The 18,426-nt window shown below is 43.3% G+C and overlaps 1 protein-coding gene across 1 annotated transcript in view; it reads right to left on the bottom strand.

The window, feature by feature from the left end:
• Positions 1 to 6,938: 6,938 nt before the first annotated feature.
• FHL2 (four and a half LIM domains 2) overlaps positions 6,939 to 18,426 on the bottom strand; it is a 25,742-nt gene continuing 14,254 nt past the window's right edge. Inside the window, exons 2-4 of the mRNA XM_008581345.1 lie at positions 17,649 to 17,823; positions 11,036 to 11,205; positions 6,939 to 7,605 (exon numbers count right to left, since the gene is read on the bottom strand). Coding sequence (XP_008579567.1) covers positions 7,408 to 7,605; positions 11,036 to 11,205; positions 17,649 to 17,823 — 543 coding nt within the window. The 3' untranslated portion in view covers positions 6,939 to 7,407. The remainder of the gene's footprint in view (positions 7,606 to 11,035; positions 11,206 to 17,648; positions 17,824 to 18,426) is intronic.

The raw sequence follows: 18,426 nt of genomic DNA, 5'->3' as shown, positions 1-18,426 counted from the left end.
TGGGGAGTTAGGCTCTATCCTGCAGACCAAGTATCTCCATAAATTATTTGGAGTTCTGCATAGGAGATTCGTCTATTCTCCACTGTTAATTTTTTTATTCAATAGTATCAGTATGGATTCATGGGTACTTTATACTTTGGGTTATAATCTAGTGCTTTTTTTTTTTTTTTTCCTGCTCAAATTGTTCCAGCTTTGGCCATTGAAAGCTCTCTCAGTTAGCCCCTGTTTCCCTTTGACTTACCCTATCATTTTGTTTTCTTTTGCACATCCTTACTTCCTGGCACTGTGGGATGCTCCAGGTTCATTTTATGTATTTCCTGCGTACATCCTACAATCAGCTGTTTCTCCAAGAACCCAAGTCCTACAATCAGCCATTTCTCCAAGGTTCCTCTTGTTGGAGAAAGGCATTAAAAATCAAGGTCTAGTTGTCAGGTGTGCTCATTGCTACTGGGGTGTCATTGCTTCCAGGCCTTCTGAACTGACAGAACAAGGAAATATATGTGTCTGTATTAACCAGTCTGTGTATACTTATCTATAAATATTTCGATATGTAACCATCTAACTATTATAGTAAGTTAAACATGAGTTCATATTGATGTCTCCAACTTTAACCCAGTACCATCTTGATCATTCTAGCCTTCTTCTCTTGTTTATCTGTAACCTCCCACTCCAACAATGAGAAATATGGCTCCCAGCAACTGCCATCCATTTACTTAATTGTTCAGTTCCAGTGCATTTGTACATCAGTTACAGAATAGTTAGCATGTGCCCATGTGGGAAACAACTGTACCAACTAGAATATACTGATTATTTACAATTCCTTTACCATTAGTCTTATAACCTCCATTCACTTCCGGTGTACTTAAGTCATAACATTTAAAAGGTAGTTTTGCAGTTTTATCATTTTATTGAAAAAGAGAATATCAAATTAACCTTTCTCTATTTTCTGAACAATAAAAATCCCTGGACAAACATCTCATCCATTCAACAGTTATAAGGTGTCTTCATAAGGAATTGGAGTAAATAAAACAAGATCCCTGTCCTCAAGGGCCTTGTCTTTTTATTAATCTCAGTTGATTCAGTCTAAACAATAGCAATTTGAGAAAGAATCTGAAGAATACTTAATAATTAAGGTCACAGTATTCTGTGCACTGGAGAGTTTCCTGATTATGTGTTTCAATTCCTTGAAGCCTGGAGAAACCAACCAAAAACAAACTGAGAATGGATTTTTCTTTCAGAGGATCCCCTCAGAACCTGGGAAATTATTTTATTCATATGCTTCTAACTGTATAAATGCTAATAGATGCCAGTAAAAGGACAGTTTTGTAGTTTATGTACATTTTGCCATGTACATCATCTGAACATTTTCTTCTCAGTGTTTAAAAAGATCTCATATGTATTCAGAGATGGCACTTACCCCATAAGCATCTTTACCTGTAAGAAAATAATTCATATTTTAGGGGACATTGCTAAGAGTCGGGAGACTGGGTTCCTAGTGTGTTGGCCTCTCTGCAGTCCTGAGTAAGCTTTATTCTTCCTGGGCTTCCATTTCCTCCTCTGTCAAGCAGGTGAATTTCACTCTGATTCTTGTCTTTTCCAGTCTTATTTCTCTGTATTTCTAGAATATACCTTATGCTTATCCTTTAGCCCCTTTAGTCTATCATTTAATGGCCAGGCAGATACTGAGAGGTTCCCTCAAATCTGAATGGGCAGCACTAAAGATGATTGAGAATTGACTATGTATTTTAAATTTCTAAAGTAATGATTAATTGATACACAAGCTAATACCACTTTTATTCTGCCTTAGTATATCTATTTTTTAAAAAATCTTTTCCAAGGGAGTTAGGGTTTATTTATTGGGCTGACTTATGACTTGAGGGCAGCTCTCTGCTTACAGACTGGATTGTGTCTAGTTGTGGCAAGTCAGTGATATGTTCTGCGTATACCCCAGTCTTCAGGTATGTGATGACAGGGATTTCTCTGCTGGTCTTTTAAGTTCTGTTCTGCCAACAGCACTGAGTTCTTTTACAGGCATTTCTTTAAGGTTTTTTCCAGAGATGAAGCTTCCACTAAGGACAATATTGAGAGAGTAGTAATCAGTGTAGTTCCAGGGCACATTGTTCACAGCAGATACATTTACTGAGCTTCTCGCCATGTTCATGGTCCATGCCTCACAAGTGACACTCTTTCAGTTACTTCTGTGACTAAATTCTTATGGTTTGGGTTGGAGGTAAACTAGCTCTACTAAGAATTTTACAATATCCTAAATATTAAAAATTATCATAAAGTTTAAGTATATAATTTATTTTATAAGAAAAAATAAAGGGCATTTAAATCAAAGCTTAAGACACTGAAATAGTTAAAAATCAGTGTAAATCTTAATACTATAGAATGTGTAACAGCGAGGAAGTAACTAATGCAATGTTTATAGTTAGGTTTTTTCATATGCTAAACATTAGAGGAAAAGGTTTGCTCTGACTTCTTAAATGTAAGGAGCAATTCTGCTGGAGAAACAAAATTTAATCTTAAAAGCACTGAAGAGCTGACAGGCAATAATCTAAGAGAAAGCAAGAACCCAAAGAAGTAGGCCATTTTGTTTGATGCTGTATTGAAACTCAGCTGTGGTTTAGGTGACTGTGATGTAAAGGAGAGAGAAGTAAGTCTCAAGCCCTCCAAGACAGGCACCTATAGGTGTGACCTTGTAGAACAATACCACATGGTAAGAGTGAATAAGAAAGAAACCTGCCCTGTAAAGGTAGGGAAGAAGGAAAAGAAAGAACAGGAGAATAGGAAGGAAGAATAGGGAAGGGAAAGAAGGGACAAGTTGTGTGGAGGCAAGCAAGCAGACTCGCACAGATTGGTAGCCAATGTTCACATCCCCAGGATGGGGAAAGTAACTCAGGAAGGGACTTGGAAGTAGTTCTGTCTGGTGGTGGTGGTCCAGGCATCTGGCAGAAGCCACAGAAATCATCTCTGCAGGAAGATACCCTCATTCTAAGCCTCAGGAGACCCCCGCAGGTGATTTTTTAAAGGCAATGATAAGAACAAATAGTTCTGTCTGGTGGTGGTGGTCCAGGCATCTGGCAGAAGCCACAGAAATCATCTCTGCAGAAAGATACCCTCATTCTAAGCCTCAGGAGACCCCCGCAGGTGATTTTTTAAAGGCAATGATAAGAACAAGTCATTATCCAAGCATACGAGAAGACAGGTACCCAGAGTGATCTGCAGCAGAAACAGGCAGTGGAGACTGACCCCAAAGGTTTTTGTGTAGAGATGCTCCTTGACATATGATGGGGTTACACACATCGAAAGTCGAAAATATTGTAAGGCGAAAATGCATTTAATACACCTAACCTACTGCACGTCATAGTTTAGCTTACCCTACCTTAAATGTGCTCAGAACACTTACATTAACCTACAGTTGGCAAAATCATCTAGCACAAAGCCTGTTTTATAATAAAGTGTTTAATATCTTGTGTAATTTATTGAATACTGAACTGAAAATGAAAAAAATGGTTCAAGTAGCAACTTGACGTACAGTTTCTACTGAACACGCATTGCTTTTTCATCGTTGTAAAGTTAGAAAATCATAAATCGAACCATCATAAGTCAAGGACTGTCTGCACTGGAATAATCAAGTAGAGATCAAACAAGTTTACTTTCTGTGTTTAAAGAAAAAAGACAAGCTTTAAAGTAAGTGTCCAGTACAAGAAACTATAAAAAGTTCAATATTCATATTTTTATTTTTTAAATTTTTATTGAGGTATAATAAAATACTGTAAAGTTAAAAACTTTTTAACTTGTAGCGTTCAGTGAAAATATCTGTGTGTATACACACAGGCACATACACACATTTATATATGTGTATACCCTCATGTAACTGCTACCCAGATCCAGATCTAGAGCAAAGTAGAATTGGCAAGCTTTTTTTGTAAAGGGCCAGATAGTAAAAATGTAGGCCTGTGGGCCAACCAGTGAGTATATGAACAGGCATAGCTGTGTTCCAGTAAAACTTTTTTTCAAGAAAACAGGCAGTGGGCAGGGTTTAGCCCATCGGCCACAGTTTGCCAACCCTTAATACAGAACATTTCCAACATTCCAGAAGGCTCCATCATGTCCTTTCCCAGTCAGAGGGGTAACCACTATTCTACCACCATAGTTTAGTTTTGCTTATTAACATTTGTTTTGTATACTTTTATATATGTGTGTTTAATTTCACAGTTTAATAAAAAGTCTTACTTAATCATAGAACTATATTATTTTAGAGACAGAATTTTCCCTTTATCTTTGGATTTCAGCATTTTGACTATGATGTGTCTGGGTGTGGATCTCTTTGCATTTATCCTACTTTGAGTTTGTTGAGCTTCTTGGACATGTACATTAGTATTTTTAATCAAATTTGGGGAAGTTTTCGGCCATTCTTAAAATATTTTTTCTGTCTCTCTTCTCTATCCACTCTTTCTGATACTTCCATATGCATATGTTGGTGTCTCACGTTTCTCTAAGGCTGTTTACTTTTTTTCATTTTTTTCTGTTCTTTAGATTGCATAATGTCTATTGTTCTATCTTCAAGTCCACTGTTTTGTTTTTTTTTTTCTTTTCCCCACTCAGATCTACTAATGTGCCCCTCTAGTGAATTTTTCATTTCAGTTAGTATACTTTTCAACTCCAGAATTCCATTTGATTCTTTTTTATACTTTCTTTTTATTGGTATTCTGTCTGGTGAGTAATTGTTATCATACCTTCCTTTAATTCTTTAAACATGGTTTCCTTTAGTTCATGTAACCTACAATTATATGTTCAGCCAGTGTTTGGTCGGAGGTTCTGCTTAACCACTATGAGCTAATAAGACTTCTGCTCTTTGCCAATAAATCTGTGTGCGGTTGGGAGAATGCTTTCAAGTCTGTTCTGCTTCCCACATTGATGGCTCCTGAGTGGGTACAACCCAGTCAATGCACAGTCTTCTGGACTCCCAGGGATAAGTGAGATTCTAGGCGGGTTCTTCTTGGCTGTCTCTTCCTCTACTTTTCTCTGTTAAACTTCTGGCTGGTCTGCCATTTTGCTTTTAGTATCATGGAGCTACCAGCCCCTCTTAACTACTTGCCACCAAGATCTTTTGTTTTTGAAAATCCCATTAGGCACAGATTTCTCCATTCTTGGTACCAGTATCAGCCCTCTGAGGTAGAGCTACTGAGCCAGCAGTTCTCAGAGGCTGCCTCTCCCTCTGGGGGCTGACAACAGCTTGCTTCTCCTGGAGTGACACCCCTTCTCTGTGAGTGGGTTGGTAGCCCCTGGTCTTCTCAGAATGTCTCTCCAGTGTGGAACCTCTGCCCCATGAGCAGACTGGGGCAAAGGCAATTGGAACCCAAGACTCTCTGCCTGTCACATCTAGGGGGAGAGGGAGCCCTCACTTTCTTGGCTGTACCCAAAGCTTGTCACACAAAGCTGGGAGTGGGGGTAGGATGAGATTGGGCTGCAGCTCAAGTGTCAGAGATTACCACTGTTCTTGCTAAGATTTAGTAGTAGGTTTTCCTGAATAAATGTTTCTCTGTTGTATGCCTATAGGGAAATTTTTAGACTTTAAGTTGTTTGGTTTATATATATGTAATTTTCTTCAGTAGGAAGAGGGTCAGCCAAGGTCTGTGCTCCACCATCCTAAAGTCCCATCCAGCCAGTGCCTTAGCTCTTGGATAAAAGCCATAAAAAAGGGAAAATTACCCAGTGCCATTCTCTTCTTCCAAGTGTCCACTCCCCTCCAACGTCTGCCTGCATCGGATCACGCTCCAGTGTTTTCAAAATTGTAAAAAACATTTTGTCCAGAACTCCATCTCTTGTTATTTGAGGGAAGATTAGTCCAATCAGAGCTACTTACTGGAAGTGCAACTCCCCCTAACCATTAATTTTAGGTAGGGTAATTTAACGTTGAGTAAGTCTGGTGTACGTGTGGTTTTAATGAGGAAGAGGTTAGATATTCCACAATGAAATCTGGAGTGCTTTTACTTTCATATGATGAAGAAGACAGCTATAACGAGAGGTGGAGTTATTCTTTTTAAGCAAAACCTCACATCGACCAGAAGACCCATCTCAGACATGATTAAACATGTCTAACAGGGACTACCACCCAGATTAAGAAGCTGATTTTCACATATGCTCAGCACACATCAGACTTGATATCCACCAGGTTTTTCTGTTGCACAACATATCATTTTATCATACTGTATTGTCTTGGGAAACTAAGGACAATTCACTAATGCTACCATTCTAAAGAGAATGTGCAATGCTCTATCCCATAAATCGGCTCAGTGCCTCCCAGTTTTACACTACGCTATCCAAGATTATTTTATAGATTACTGCCAAAGTAGGAGCTCAGACTATTACTTTACTGCAATGATTCTGTCTCTCTCTGTATCTCTCTCTCTTACTGTCTTTCTTGTCTTTTCAGAAACAACACCGAAGGCTCCCAGCATGCCCTCAATTGTTAGGGTACTGAGAATATCCAGATAAACAAGAGGTCGTCTCTGGCCTCGAGTTGCTTGTGTCTTTTTGCAGCCCTCACTTTATGGAAGAAAAGGCAGGTTGGTGTAAGACCCAGATCCATGGCAATGGGATAGGAAAAGTGACCTGAAAATTGGCTTCACTGTCATTAGCCTCATATAATGCTGCTGCTCATATTCATGTTACTGCATCAAATGCAGAGCATTACCTTTCCAGAGAAAGAAGTTTAGGAAGGGGAAAGAAAGAGAAGGTAGCAAGGAAGAGGCACGGTGCTGACTGAAGGCTTCCTTTAAATTATGGTGTGATGCACTTTGGTTAACACTGCCGCAGCCCATCAGAACTTGCACTTCATATGACGATCACTGGACCCTGTAATAAAGTGTGACTTAGACTCAGAACCTCCATGTGTAGTTGTTTTTTCACACACTGTGACTGGCAAAAGATTTTGTTCTGAACAGCTTTATTGTAAGTCACATCATCTTGCTTTCGGTTTTACATGATAAGAAGTTATAGAGCTGTAAATACCAATTCTTCATTACCTTATATAGTTTGGAAAACTTTCAAGTTCGTGACATGTGTTAATTGCACTTAAAAATTAAATACACAGTGAAAAGAAAGATACATTTATAAAGACATCATTCAAAAGGATTTTTACACTTGGATTTGCCTTACTTGATTACAAAAATTGCAAATCATCTTCCCCTCTAGGGTTTACACGAGGGTTTTCCCCTTCCCCAGGACTGAGCTAGTACAAAGCATGAAAGAGTTTAAACAGCGTGAGTATCGGTGAGAAGCACAAGAGGAAAGTTTCGACGTGGCTGGTGGAAACCAGAGCACAACACTGCCTTGTTGAGAAAGAAAATACATAAATCTGTGTGTGAGATCACAAGCAGGAATGTGCCTGTGTAGACTTCAGATGTCCTTCCCACAGTCAGGGCACAGGATGTCGTCCCTTTCTGTGAGGAAGCCGCGCCCCACCAGTGACAGGGAGCACTTCTTACAGTTAAAGCAGTCGTTGTGCCACTGCCGTTCCTCGAAGGAGATGTACTTTGTGCCACCAAGTCCTGTCAACAGAGAAAAAGAATCCCGCATGAGGAAGGGGAGGGAGTATTAACTGGAGAGAATCAAGCCCCTGGGACTGAAGGAGGCACTCCAGTTTGACGCATTTCAGAGTTTCCATTGTGTGATATGGAGAGCGTGGGTTTCTAGTGGTTTCTAGGTGCTGGGAGTCCATACATAAATCAGACACTACGCACAGCCCGGAGGAGGCCGTAAATATCAGAACAAGTAGATACATGAACCGGCTCCAAGTGATGTGATAAATGCTATAAAAAGTGCCTACAGTGTGTATTTGTTTACTTGTTGATTGTGTTTCCCCACAAAATGAAACTGTGAGAGCAGGGAGTAGGTTTCTTTTATGCCTTCACTGGGTGCCATGTGTCAGGTGCTGAAATACTTTCTGATTTAGTGAATGAGGTGCTAAAGGGAGTGCAGAAGAGGAAAAGGTCAGTTCTCTCTGGGGTGGCCAGGAAAGGCCTCACCAAAGTGGTGCATGGGAGGGGAAGCAGGAAATGGGCCTCCTTGTGGAGGGAGGGTCTTGAGACAGTCTCCAGAGGCACGGACTCAGGAGGAAGAGCTGGTGGAGTGAGAGGCTTAGTGAGGCAGGAGAGGAGTGGTGGGAGCAGATTATGAAAACATGTGGGCAGCAGACAAAGCCATCATATTTTTAAACAAGAGAAGTAGCAATTCATTTCCATTTGATGGTTTGACTAGTGTGTGGTGACTGGTCCCTGTCAAATGCGTAAGGTACCCCGGTCACTGATGACAATATAGTTGGTGTGTACTACAGCTGACCACTCTGAAATCAAATAGAATCCAAGACATGGGCCTGCCTCAGAGCTGTAATTGATTCTAGTGAAATTTGGACCATGAATTACAATTACAAAGAGTTCTTTCAGAAATAATGGTTCTATCAATTCTAACAAAAACCGAGCAACTACCACTGACTACCCCATTTCTAAGAACTCACACTTACATAAGGAATCTGTAATTCACCAGATCCTACCGTAACTTAATTGTCTAGGCTGACGTTGGGCATTACATCCTTTTGCACGGGGGAGACCTTAGACTTCATCCTCCTCAGCAAGTTAGTCACAGAGTGGCAACTTGGACCGTGGTCTTGGAATGCAGGTTCCTATGCCCTTCCTAATACACTAGTTCTGCTACTGATGGAGTAGGTATAGCAAAGCTTTTCAAATCTCTTTTCCTAAAAAGAGCTTCAAGAAAAAGAGTTGCACTGAATAACCAATGTTACCAGAATATTGGTTGCCTTTATTAATCCTAGACTCATAAGGGCTCTAAAAGACCTACAGATCACACAGCCCATGCCCTAGCCCTGCAGCACAACCCAACCGGTGGCTCAGGCCAGTGGTTCTGACCTTTGCATATCTGAATCATCCAGGAACTTATAAAAATTACAACTCCCAGGTCACAGCGCCTAGCAATGAAATCATGACCCAGGTGTTACCAATGTGCAGGCGAATTTTAAAACCAGTGTTTTAGGTGATAGTTTAACTCAATGTAAGGGTAGGGGCTATGGAAGAGTTGGAGGGTGGGGGGTTTTCTTCTCAGTGTATTGATCATTCTGAGTTATCTTCAAAGACCAGAAGAAGCTGCTAGGATGCCCTGGCACTTCTACCATTCCATGTTTCTCCTTTCTGTCACCTCTGCTAAGTTCTACCACACTGTAGAGCTGGGGGTAAGGGGAGCACTAGTGGGGGATAGAGAAGGATGTTAGTGACAGGAGCCATGCAGGGCAGATGTCTCAGTCTTTTAGAATCTCCACTGTTGCCCTAAAATGCCAGCAAATGGGGCAAGTGACAGAAATGAGAGCCAAAGGCAGCCCAAGGGGGACAAATCTTCCTAATGGGGAGAGGTGTGTACAGTCAATTGTGGTGGTTTGCAATAGTTATGTTGCGAAATGTCTCTGTGAACTCTGAATTTGCAAATACCAAACTATTGCTTCTAAGAGAAATACAGGGTTAGGTTACTCCGGTCACAACATTTTCATCAACCAATCAATACAAAATGTTGCTTTAGCTTGTGTTTGTTTCTCTTTAAAGACACCTTGCTTAATACATATTGTTGATCCATTAACCTTGAGCTTATGGCCAGCAGCACCACAACTCACACTTGACTGAAGTTCATCTAACATGTCTTTTCTCTTTCTCCTAAAGGCACATCACAGCCTTCTTGTGCTTAGGGACATGAGACAGAATTTTGCTGGAGGTCATTTTAAGCAGCGGAATTGCCCACAAAAAAATCATAAAAATGCAAAAAACGTCTCACTAAAGAGACCGAAAAGGACACTTCAGCATGAGAGCTGAAATAGGAAGGCAGAGGTCACCTTGTCCCGCCTCAGCAGGGAACGTGCACGTGGGTGACTCACGCTGGGCACCGCTCTGGCGTGTCTGTGGAAGCACTGCAAGTGTGGAGCTGGGGCTACCAGTCAATCTCAGTGAGTGGGAGAATTTTCAGACTCAGAGTCTGTGAATGACAAGGATCAACTATACTTATGTATGAGTTAAACATCACAGCAAATAAAAAGTTGGAAAATATAACTTTCAATTTATTTACAAAAATAACTGAAAGTTTGTTAGAGGAAAACTAAGTATCTGCTAGAAACTTAATCTAAACTCTCACATCTTGCACAATTGTTTGGAAATTTGACTAAAAGTACATTTTAGCTGCAATTTTAGAGTTCCCCATACGTTCCTGAACACTAGTCTTTGCTTTTCAGAGAATTAAATCTCTTATTTTAGAGGAAATGTTTTTATTCTGTTTTTCCTAGTGTTTTTCTCCCCAGTGCTACAATGATAACTATAATTAACATCCATATGTAATAGTTTCACATTTAAAAGTGCTTTTTTGTAGATTATATCACATTATAAATATAGCTTAATTTTATAAACATCTACCTCAACAGAAGTTATTGTGAAAACAGCATTAAAGATGGATACATTAGGTCAAAAGATTGCATTTCTCTCCCTAAATGATCCCAGGTGAAATCTGGTATATACATGGCTGGAAATGAGGCAGACCTTCTCTACTTGCCTTTTCTTCTGACATCCCGCCTCCCCTTCCCTCTCTCTCTGCTTCTCTCTCTAGCACTTGGTTTCTTGTTTATTTCAAGGGAGCAGCTTAACAAAGACAGCTTTGGAAGAGTGAGTTCTGCTTCCCTCTAACATCAAGTCATAAACATGAGAAAATATTTGGGAATGTTCTAGAAGAAGGCAGGGCTAAAGGATTTTTATCACAGAGCACAATAGCGTTCACATCTTTGAAAGAAGGACCGCAACACAGATCCAATGGATAAAAGGCACAGAGCACACCAGAATTATGAATGTGAGGCAGGACAGACACAGCTCTCACGCTGGTCAAGGGTTACAGGTGTCCTTCCTTTAGGAAAGGGAGAACCGACAGATGGGACTGTGGAGGCAAACCAGCAAGAAGGGGCAAGGCTGGGGAGAATCCAATGTACCTTTTTGCACTGCACACACTGCAGGGCATGTTGTTTCTCATAGCAAGGCACACAGAAATTCTGGTTATCTTTGGGGATGAAACTCTTGGTTCCAATTGGCTGCTGGCAGCGGTGGCAGATGAAGCAGGTCTCATGCCAGCTGCTGCCCTTGTACTCCATCTTGCGAGTACCTGCCATCAGAGCAGAAGAAAAGAGCGGATTAGTGCAAGACTGGCTCGGAGACCCAGCAGCCTGCCTCCAGACCAGCCTCCAGGGCAGCTCCCATCAGCTCTTGAAGGCTCGCTTCTAATGGGGACAATCCCTGTGTTGTGGAGGGCAGGGACTTTGTCTTTTGGTTCATTGTGATACACCCCAGCTCCTAGAATGGTACGTGTACACAGTAGGTACTTAATATTTATTTCATATGATGGTCAGGAATGTTAAGTGAAAAAAATGTCTTTCTCGGCGTTGCAAAATATAAAGAGAAATGTGGCATAGCTCAGACTAACCCCTATGGAGTATGGATTTTGGAACAGAGGGATGACATTCTCCCGTTCACACCAACGAGTAAACACTCCTCTGGCTCACAGTGGGACAGAGATTGCTGGGGTGTGAATGCACCTGCACCTCGAGGCCGGTTCCGTGAGGAGCCTCTACAACACTTTAGCATCTGACCGTGTGCACCAAGCTGAGATGTATCTTAGTTGTCTACACGCTGTGCTAAGTACTATAAGTAAAATCTACAAGTATTACTTGTGCTTCCCATTTAATAATTTTCTGATCTTATCTTGTGCCATCTCATTTTCTTCTGAGTTACCATTATCATTTGATAGGTCTCTATCATCTCTCCAAGTAAATCGGGAAGTCCTAGAGAACTGAAACACTTTTTGGCTCCCCCTGTCGCCACCACCAAGCTTGCTTCACAGCAGATGGCCAGTATTTGTTGCCTGATTTTTTCCCATATTTTACCAAAAAAAAAAAAGTATATTTATAGAAAAGAGATGATTCAAGACAGAGTTGAATGCAAGCACACTTTGTATAAAGCATAGTAAAGAAAGATTTGGGGAAGAGGAATATAATGGCTTAAGAAATAGAAAAGTGTTCCAAATACACGGGCCAGTTCAGGAGCCAGTTTACTGGTAAAGCCCATGGCCACGTCCCGACTGCTGCCTGTTTGTGAAGTCTCACCGGAAGGCCACCACACCCGTTCATTTACGTCCACTGTCTACGACTGCTTTCATGCTGCAACAGCAGAAGAGTTGTGTAGCTGTGTAGTTGTGTACAGTTATGCGGAATAGTTGGGTAGTTGTAGTCATTGAGTAGTTGTGACAGTGGTCTAAAAAGCCCAAAATATTTATCTGGTTTTTTGACGGAAAAATTTTGCCAACACCTGGGGTCACTTAGAGGATGGGAACTGTGGCAGGAGAGGCACATCTGTCAGACTTCCACCCAGGGTCAGGGAATAGGTGGAGGCACGCTGAGACGACACAGGAGCATACCGGAGTCTATAAACTAGTCTTGAGCTCTAAGTCCAAAAATAATAGCTTGCAAATTGCATTTTAGCTGGTTGGAAGGTTGTCAGGAGATGTTTGTGTCTCAAGTAATCAGGAATGCGCTGAGATTTATTAGTTGATTATTTTGTTAGCTATCATTTTGAGGTCACTTTCTTAGCTTCCTGTACTTCCAAGGCCAAGCATTCGGGCTCCACCTTCCACAGATTATATAAAATATGCAGGGCGTGGGCGGGGCAGCATTAAAGGAAATTGGGGATGATGATATACATCTATGGAATTCAGTTGTGGGGTGATCAATCTTGAAACAAAAATTACACTAAGCAATTGGAGTTCAGGTAAAAACGGTGGAAGGACTTGAGTACATTTTAGAATGATTTTCTTGGGCCTCCAGGGGTTTCTATTCCCATGTATACCTTTGTCACTTGCTTTTTAAATCTCTGACCTTCACTCTGATCATGCAGCCCAGAAACCAAAGAATACTGGGCAATTATGACTCTCACTAAAGACCTCAGGCAAGACCACGCAGTGCATTCCTGGAGTGTTCTGAAGTCAGTCTTATGTCAACACCAGTGCACGGGGAGCTGCACCTGCAGGGAATGCACGCGCACCTGGAGCCCAGCGAGGGGCGCGCACCCCTGAGGCGCAGCGGGTTGCCGTGGCCGCGGGCCTGTGTAGTTGTTCTGCACCACGGCCAGCAGGTGGCAGGAGAGCGCCTTCCGAGCAGAACCGGGCGCTGGGAACAGCGTCCCAAAGACGGGAGGCACGATCCTGAGGAAGGGGGTCTCGATCGACGCATAGGGGCAAGTGAGGAACCAGACACTGTGCAGGATCGCAGCCAGCGTCCCTCCCTGAGCCTGCTGGGAGTCTGCGGTGCATCTGCGAGAAACTTCCGTCCGTGGGGGCTCAGCATTTGATTGACAAGAACTGGCGAGCCCAGCCCTGGGGTTTCTGGGGCGATTCTAGTTTCCTGACTAGTCATCGAGGAATGCGCTTGTGGGGGTGAGGGGCCGGCGGGTGAGGTTCTCACTTGGGACATGACTCTTGTCCTATAAACCTAAATCCACCACAGAAGCGCCACTGATGCTCTTGCCACTATTGGTTGTAGCTCTTTTAAAAATCAAACCAAAGCAAGCGTTATTACTTAGTTTTTACTTTTTTTTTAGTTTTTTTTTTTTTTTTTTTTTTTTTTTTTTTTTTTTCTTTTTTGCACACCCTGGGATTCTTCTAGACGTCCTGCCTTTGATGTCCAGTCCATTTCTTCTGGCAGAGGCATCTGTAAAATGGGGATAAAACCGCCCAACCCAGGGGACATTGTGAAGATTAAATTGAATTGTGTAAAGCAGCACAGCGCCCAGCACATTGTGTCTGCTCAGCAGATGGCAGTTGTGGCTCGGTTATTATGTCTATACAACATTCCCTACCTTGGAGCCTGAAATTTAGAGCTTTGCACACCCCAGCTTTTCTTATTCCTTAATAGAAGAGGCTAAGGACCAGTTAATTCTCAAATATTCAGTACAGTTTACCTCAGAAGAGCTGAAGTGTTCAATTTTTATTTGTCATCTTATCACAGATTTTTTTCTGTCGCCAGTGAACACCATGAGAAACGGAAAGTGTGATGGTTATTTTATGTGTCACCTTGGCTAGGCTATGGTACCCAGTTGTTTGGCCGAAAACCAGTCTAGATGCTGTTGTTGTTTTAGATGTGATTAGCATTACAAGCAGTGGACTTTGAGTAAAGCAGATCGCCCCCATAACAGCTGAAGGCCTTAGCAGCAAAGACAAGGGTTTACCCAAGGAGAAGGTATTCTTCTCAAGGCCATGACAGAGAACCCTGCCTGGTGGCAAGCCTGCTGCCCCATGGAATTCAGATGCTACCATTGGGCGCTGCAGTGTCAACTCCTACCTGAGATTCCAATAAACCTCTCTCCACACACACACACACACACACACACACACACACACACACACACGCATATCTCCTGTTGATTCTGTTTCTCTGAAGAACCTAACACAGGTGGAAAATTCAAAGATCCAGGAAATAGTTTATTTCTTAGACCATGGTGGGTGCTAAAGATTAAAGTCTTATGCAGGCCCTGGACTGAGATTTCAAAATAATTTCAAAGAATCACTGTCAGACAAATTTCTGAGGTGTCTCTTAAGGTTAATTAAGCTTAAAATTGTGAATGCTTTTACAATTTGGTGATGTAAGGTTTAACTGCATTCTCACTAAAGGTGCCTCTGAGGGGGGCAGCCGTCCTTACCACCTGCAAGTCCATTCTCAGTAAATGAACGCTCAGCTCCCTTTCGGGCCCCCTCTGCAGAGACTGGGTCTGCATCCCACCTCCACCCCCAAGACCCCTAGCACGGTCCAGGCCTTCGGCTGCGGCAGCGCGTGGAGCTGCGCCGTGGACACAGGAAGGAGGATTTCAAGAAGTTGCTGTGAGTCACACGAACACTAGTGAGGATTTCGCACATTTCTCAATGTCGTGGGTCCTACCGCTGCGTCTGTGCACGCGGGTCGCCCTGGCCGGCTGTGGTGCTCAGTCTGGCATTTCTGTTCCTGGTCACAGTATGCCCAGTTATTTTCAAGTTGTATTGACCAGAGAAACATAGTAGCAATAAGAAACCGTCTTATTTAGGGCCTAATTATCCCCTGGCCTTTTTAAAAAATAGTACTTCTTATCCAATATATTCCCCAAATACTTCCCATGTGTCAGTCTCTTGCTCAAAACGCTTCAGTATCTCTTCATTGCCGAAAACAAAGCAAACCAAAAATAAAACAGAAAACTCTGTCACTTGGCAGAATCTTCCACTACAGAGACAGAGTTTGACTCTTGAGTTTATCTCCTGAGCCTTAATTCTCTTCCCGTGCCAACAGGAATCCAGCCACTCAGTCCACATTGGTTTTAAAAATTAATATTCAGGGGTGGGCTGGCTGGCTTAGTCAGTGTGTGGCCCTGATAGCACTGAGGTCCGGGGTTCCATCCCTGTACCAGCCAGCCACCAAAAAATAAATAAATAAATAATAAAAAAATTGGCACTCAATCTATTGAAGCTACAAACTCAAAATCCTCAACTTAATCTTCTTACATGTCTTATAATTGCATTCATTAATATAATGAATTTAAAAAATCACTTTCAAGGGAACTTGAGTGTGTTTGGTTCTATTTGTCAATGTAGCAAACTGAACTCCTTTCAAACTACATTTTAAATTTATATGATAACCCTTCTAAGGACTTCAACTAACAAACCTCAAATTCTTAAGTCATTGTTGACATAAATTAAATGTACAGATACAATGAATCATGAAATATCTTAAATGTAAAAATAGTTTATAAGAAAATTTCAATTTGAAATCCAAGCCAAAATCACTTTAAAATAGCATACTTTAAAATCAGAATCAAGGGCCAGCCCGGTGGCGCACTGGAGAGTGCCCTCCTTGGGAGCGCGGTAGCGCTCCTGCCGAGGGTTTGGATCCCATGTGGAAACCGGTTCCCGCTCACTGGCTGAGCGCAGTGCTGGCGCAACACCGAGGGTTGCGATCCCGTTGCCAGTCCCCGGTACGGGCACGACACTGAGGGTTGCGATCCCGTTACCGGTCAGTAAAAAAAAAAGACAAAAAGGAGAAAAAAAAAAATCAGAATCAAAAGGTTAATTTACTCTTTAAGAGGTTTCGTTAAACTTCACACATACTTTATCACATTTAATATAATTTTATTACTGTGGGTTAGATGGTCTTAATATGTCTGACCCTAATTCTAAACCTTCCTAGAATTAAAGGATGCTTACCCAGTACTAAAGCAGGTTTTGTTTTGAGGACAGATACCTCCCCAAGCAATTTGAGGCACGTACCGCTCAGATGTCTCAGGTTGATCATAGCTAGAGAGCCCCTGGCGTAGCCATTGCCTGGAGTCTCGCCTGGGCCCCCTCCTACCACCAGCGCCTGACTTTACAGTTTCTCTGTCAGTGCCCTCCAGACGGGAGGTCTGAGAGCCCATGTGCCCTAGTTTCAAATTACATTTTCCTACTTGCAGAAGTCTGTGTCCTCAACCAGTCTCTGCCCCGCTTCACTGCATTCAAGCGATCCTTGGACTGCTTCGTCCTGTCCTGCTTCGTCCTGTCATGCTCTCTGTGTGAGGGGCCTCGCCTCTCGTCGGGACGGAGAGCGGCTCTCTCCTGGCTTCGTGCGGCTCTCTAGTAGAGGGCACAGACTAAACGATCCCAAATGGGATACAGACTAACACGTCACCTGAAATCCAGATCTAACTGGGCGTTCTATATTTCTATTTGCTAAACCCGGCAACTCCACCCTCCAGTCATCCTTTCATTGGTCATGCAAAGGACATCACTGATCGTACACGGCCTCTGCGCCAGCCACCATTGATGCCAGTGCCTTTGTCTCCGTCACCCAGGGTCAAAACCTTAGTCTCTACTTGGACTTACACTCCTTTAACCCTCACTTCTAGATGTGACTAACAGGATTTATTTTTTTAATTCTGTATTTTAAAATTCCATATATTTTTGTTCACTCTTTTTTAAAATGAATGATTTCTCTGTCCCACATAAAAACAAAACACCCCTCCCACACACACACGCACACACACGTAAATGAGGGACACAGTCCCATACTTCCCCAGCAACAAATGAGGTGCCTTATTACCATCCTTAGCACGTGGCCAGTGGTGGTTCTGCCCTCTTTGCTGTCTGTCTGTCTAGAACGTCAACTCTGCAAGGGCAGAGGCCTGGCCATGGCTCACAGCCTACAAAGGTCCCACCGTAGCCCACAGCGGGGTACCCAGGGTATCAGGCAGGCTTGCTGGAATAAGGGAGTGGGCACACGTTCAGCAGGTGGAAGGGAAGGAGTGCGGAAGCACATGTGCTGGTGGAAAGGCCACCCATGCACTGCACGAAGATGCCATTCCTCCTAGTGGTCTAACCTGCCATGTCCCTTTTGCCTACCTGCTCTAAATACTTCCCTGTAGTTCAAGGGACAGAACCGGGGAGCCAACCCAAGGGTCTGGAACCAGGTCAATGCAGACAGTGGGATAGGGGAACTCTCACACCAAGGCCTGAAGCTAGACTGGCTCGGTGTCGCGGGGGAGAAAGGAGCGTGTCCTGACCTGGCATGATGGTCTTCTTGCATTCCTGGCACTTGGACGAGTACTCGTTGGAATAGCAGTCCGTACAGAGCAGCTGGTCCTCCTTGGCAGCAAAGGGTTTGTCCACCAGCGAGCTCTTGCACTGCGAGCAGTGGAAGCAGGCCTCATGCCAGTGCCGGTCCTTGTAGGACAAGTCCTGTGGGGCCAGACCACACAAGACAGTCAGAGGTGGGACAGGGGCTGGAGTGCCACCGCGTGACCTGCAGCACGGGACATGGAGTAATGCCACAGGGCAAACGAGGACCAGGGTGGGCAAGGCCTAGGGCATTCACACTCATGCCTGCCTCACCACCGAAATCAACACGGCTGCTGCCCTTCTCTGACTGCATTTTAGAGCACCGGGTCAGATGTGTGTGTGCACGTGTGTGTGACAGAGAGAAAAAGAAAGAGAGAGAGAGGTGCTGTTGCAAAGCAAATGAATTTCCCCTGCGTACTGCCTATAAGAAAGAGAGACAGAGACCATGGACATGGGCCCGTGCTTCCCCCACCACACTGGGGAGGGGGTGACAACAGACTGCAGGAGTCTTTGGCTGAGGGAGCTCAGCTCCACCACCACAGCAGGAGGAGTGTGGTCCTGGGCACAGCAGAGGAGCCCTGGGGGTCAGGACCTTTAGAGAAGAGCCCTGAGGACAGTGCCCTGGTTTAGCTGGTGGGAAGGGGATCAGGAGAGACTTCTCATGTAGGTGCCGCCAGCTCAGCATGGACGCCCCATGGGTGGCAGTGAGCCAGGCGGAGGGTG

Source organism: Galeopterus variegatus, unplaced genomic scaffold, assembly GCF_000696425.1.
Source record: "Galeopterus variegatus unplaced genomic scaffold, G_variegatus-3.0.2 Scaffold2332, whole genome shotgun sequence".
Lineage (NCBI taxonomy): Eukaryota > Metazoa > Chordata > Mammalia > Dermoptera > Cynocephalidae > Galeopterus > Galeopterus variegatus.
This window is presented reverse-complemented; position numbering and strand designations above follow the sequence as displayed.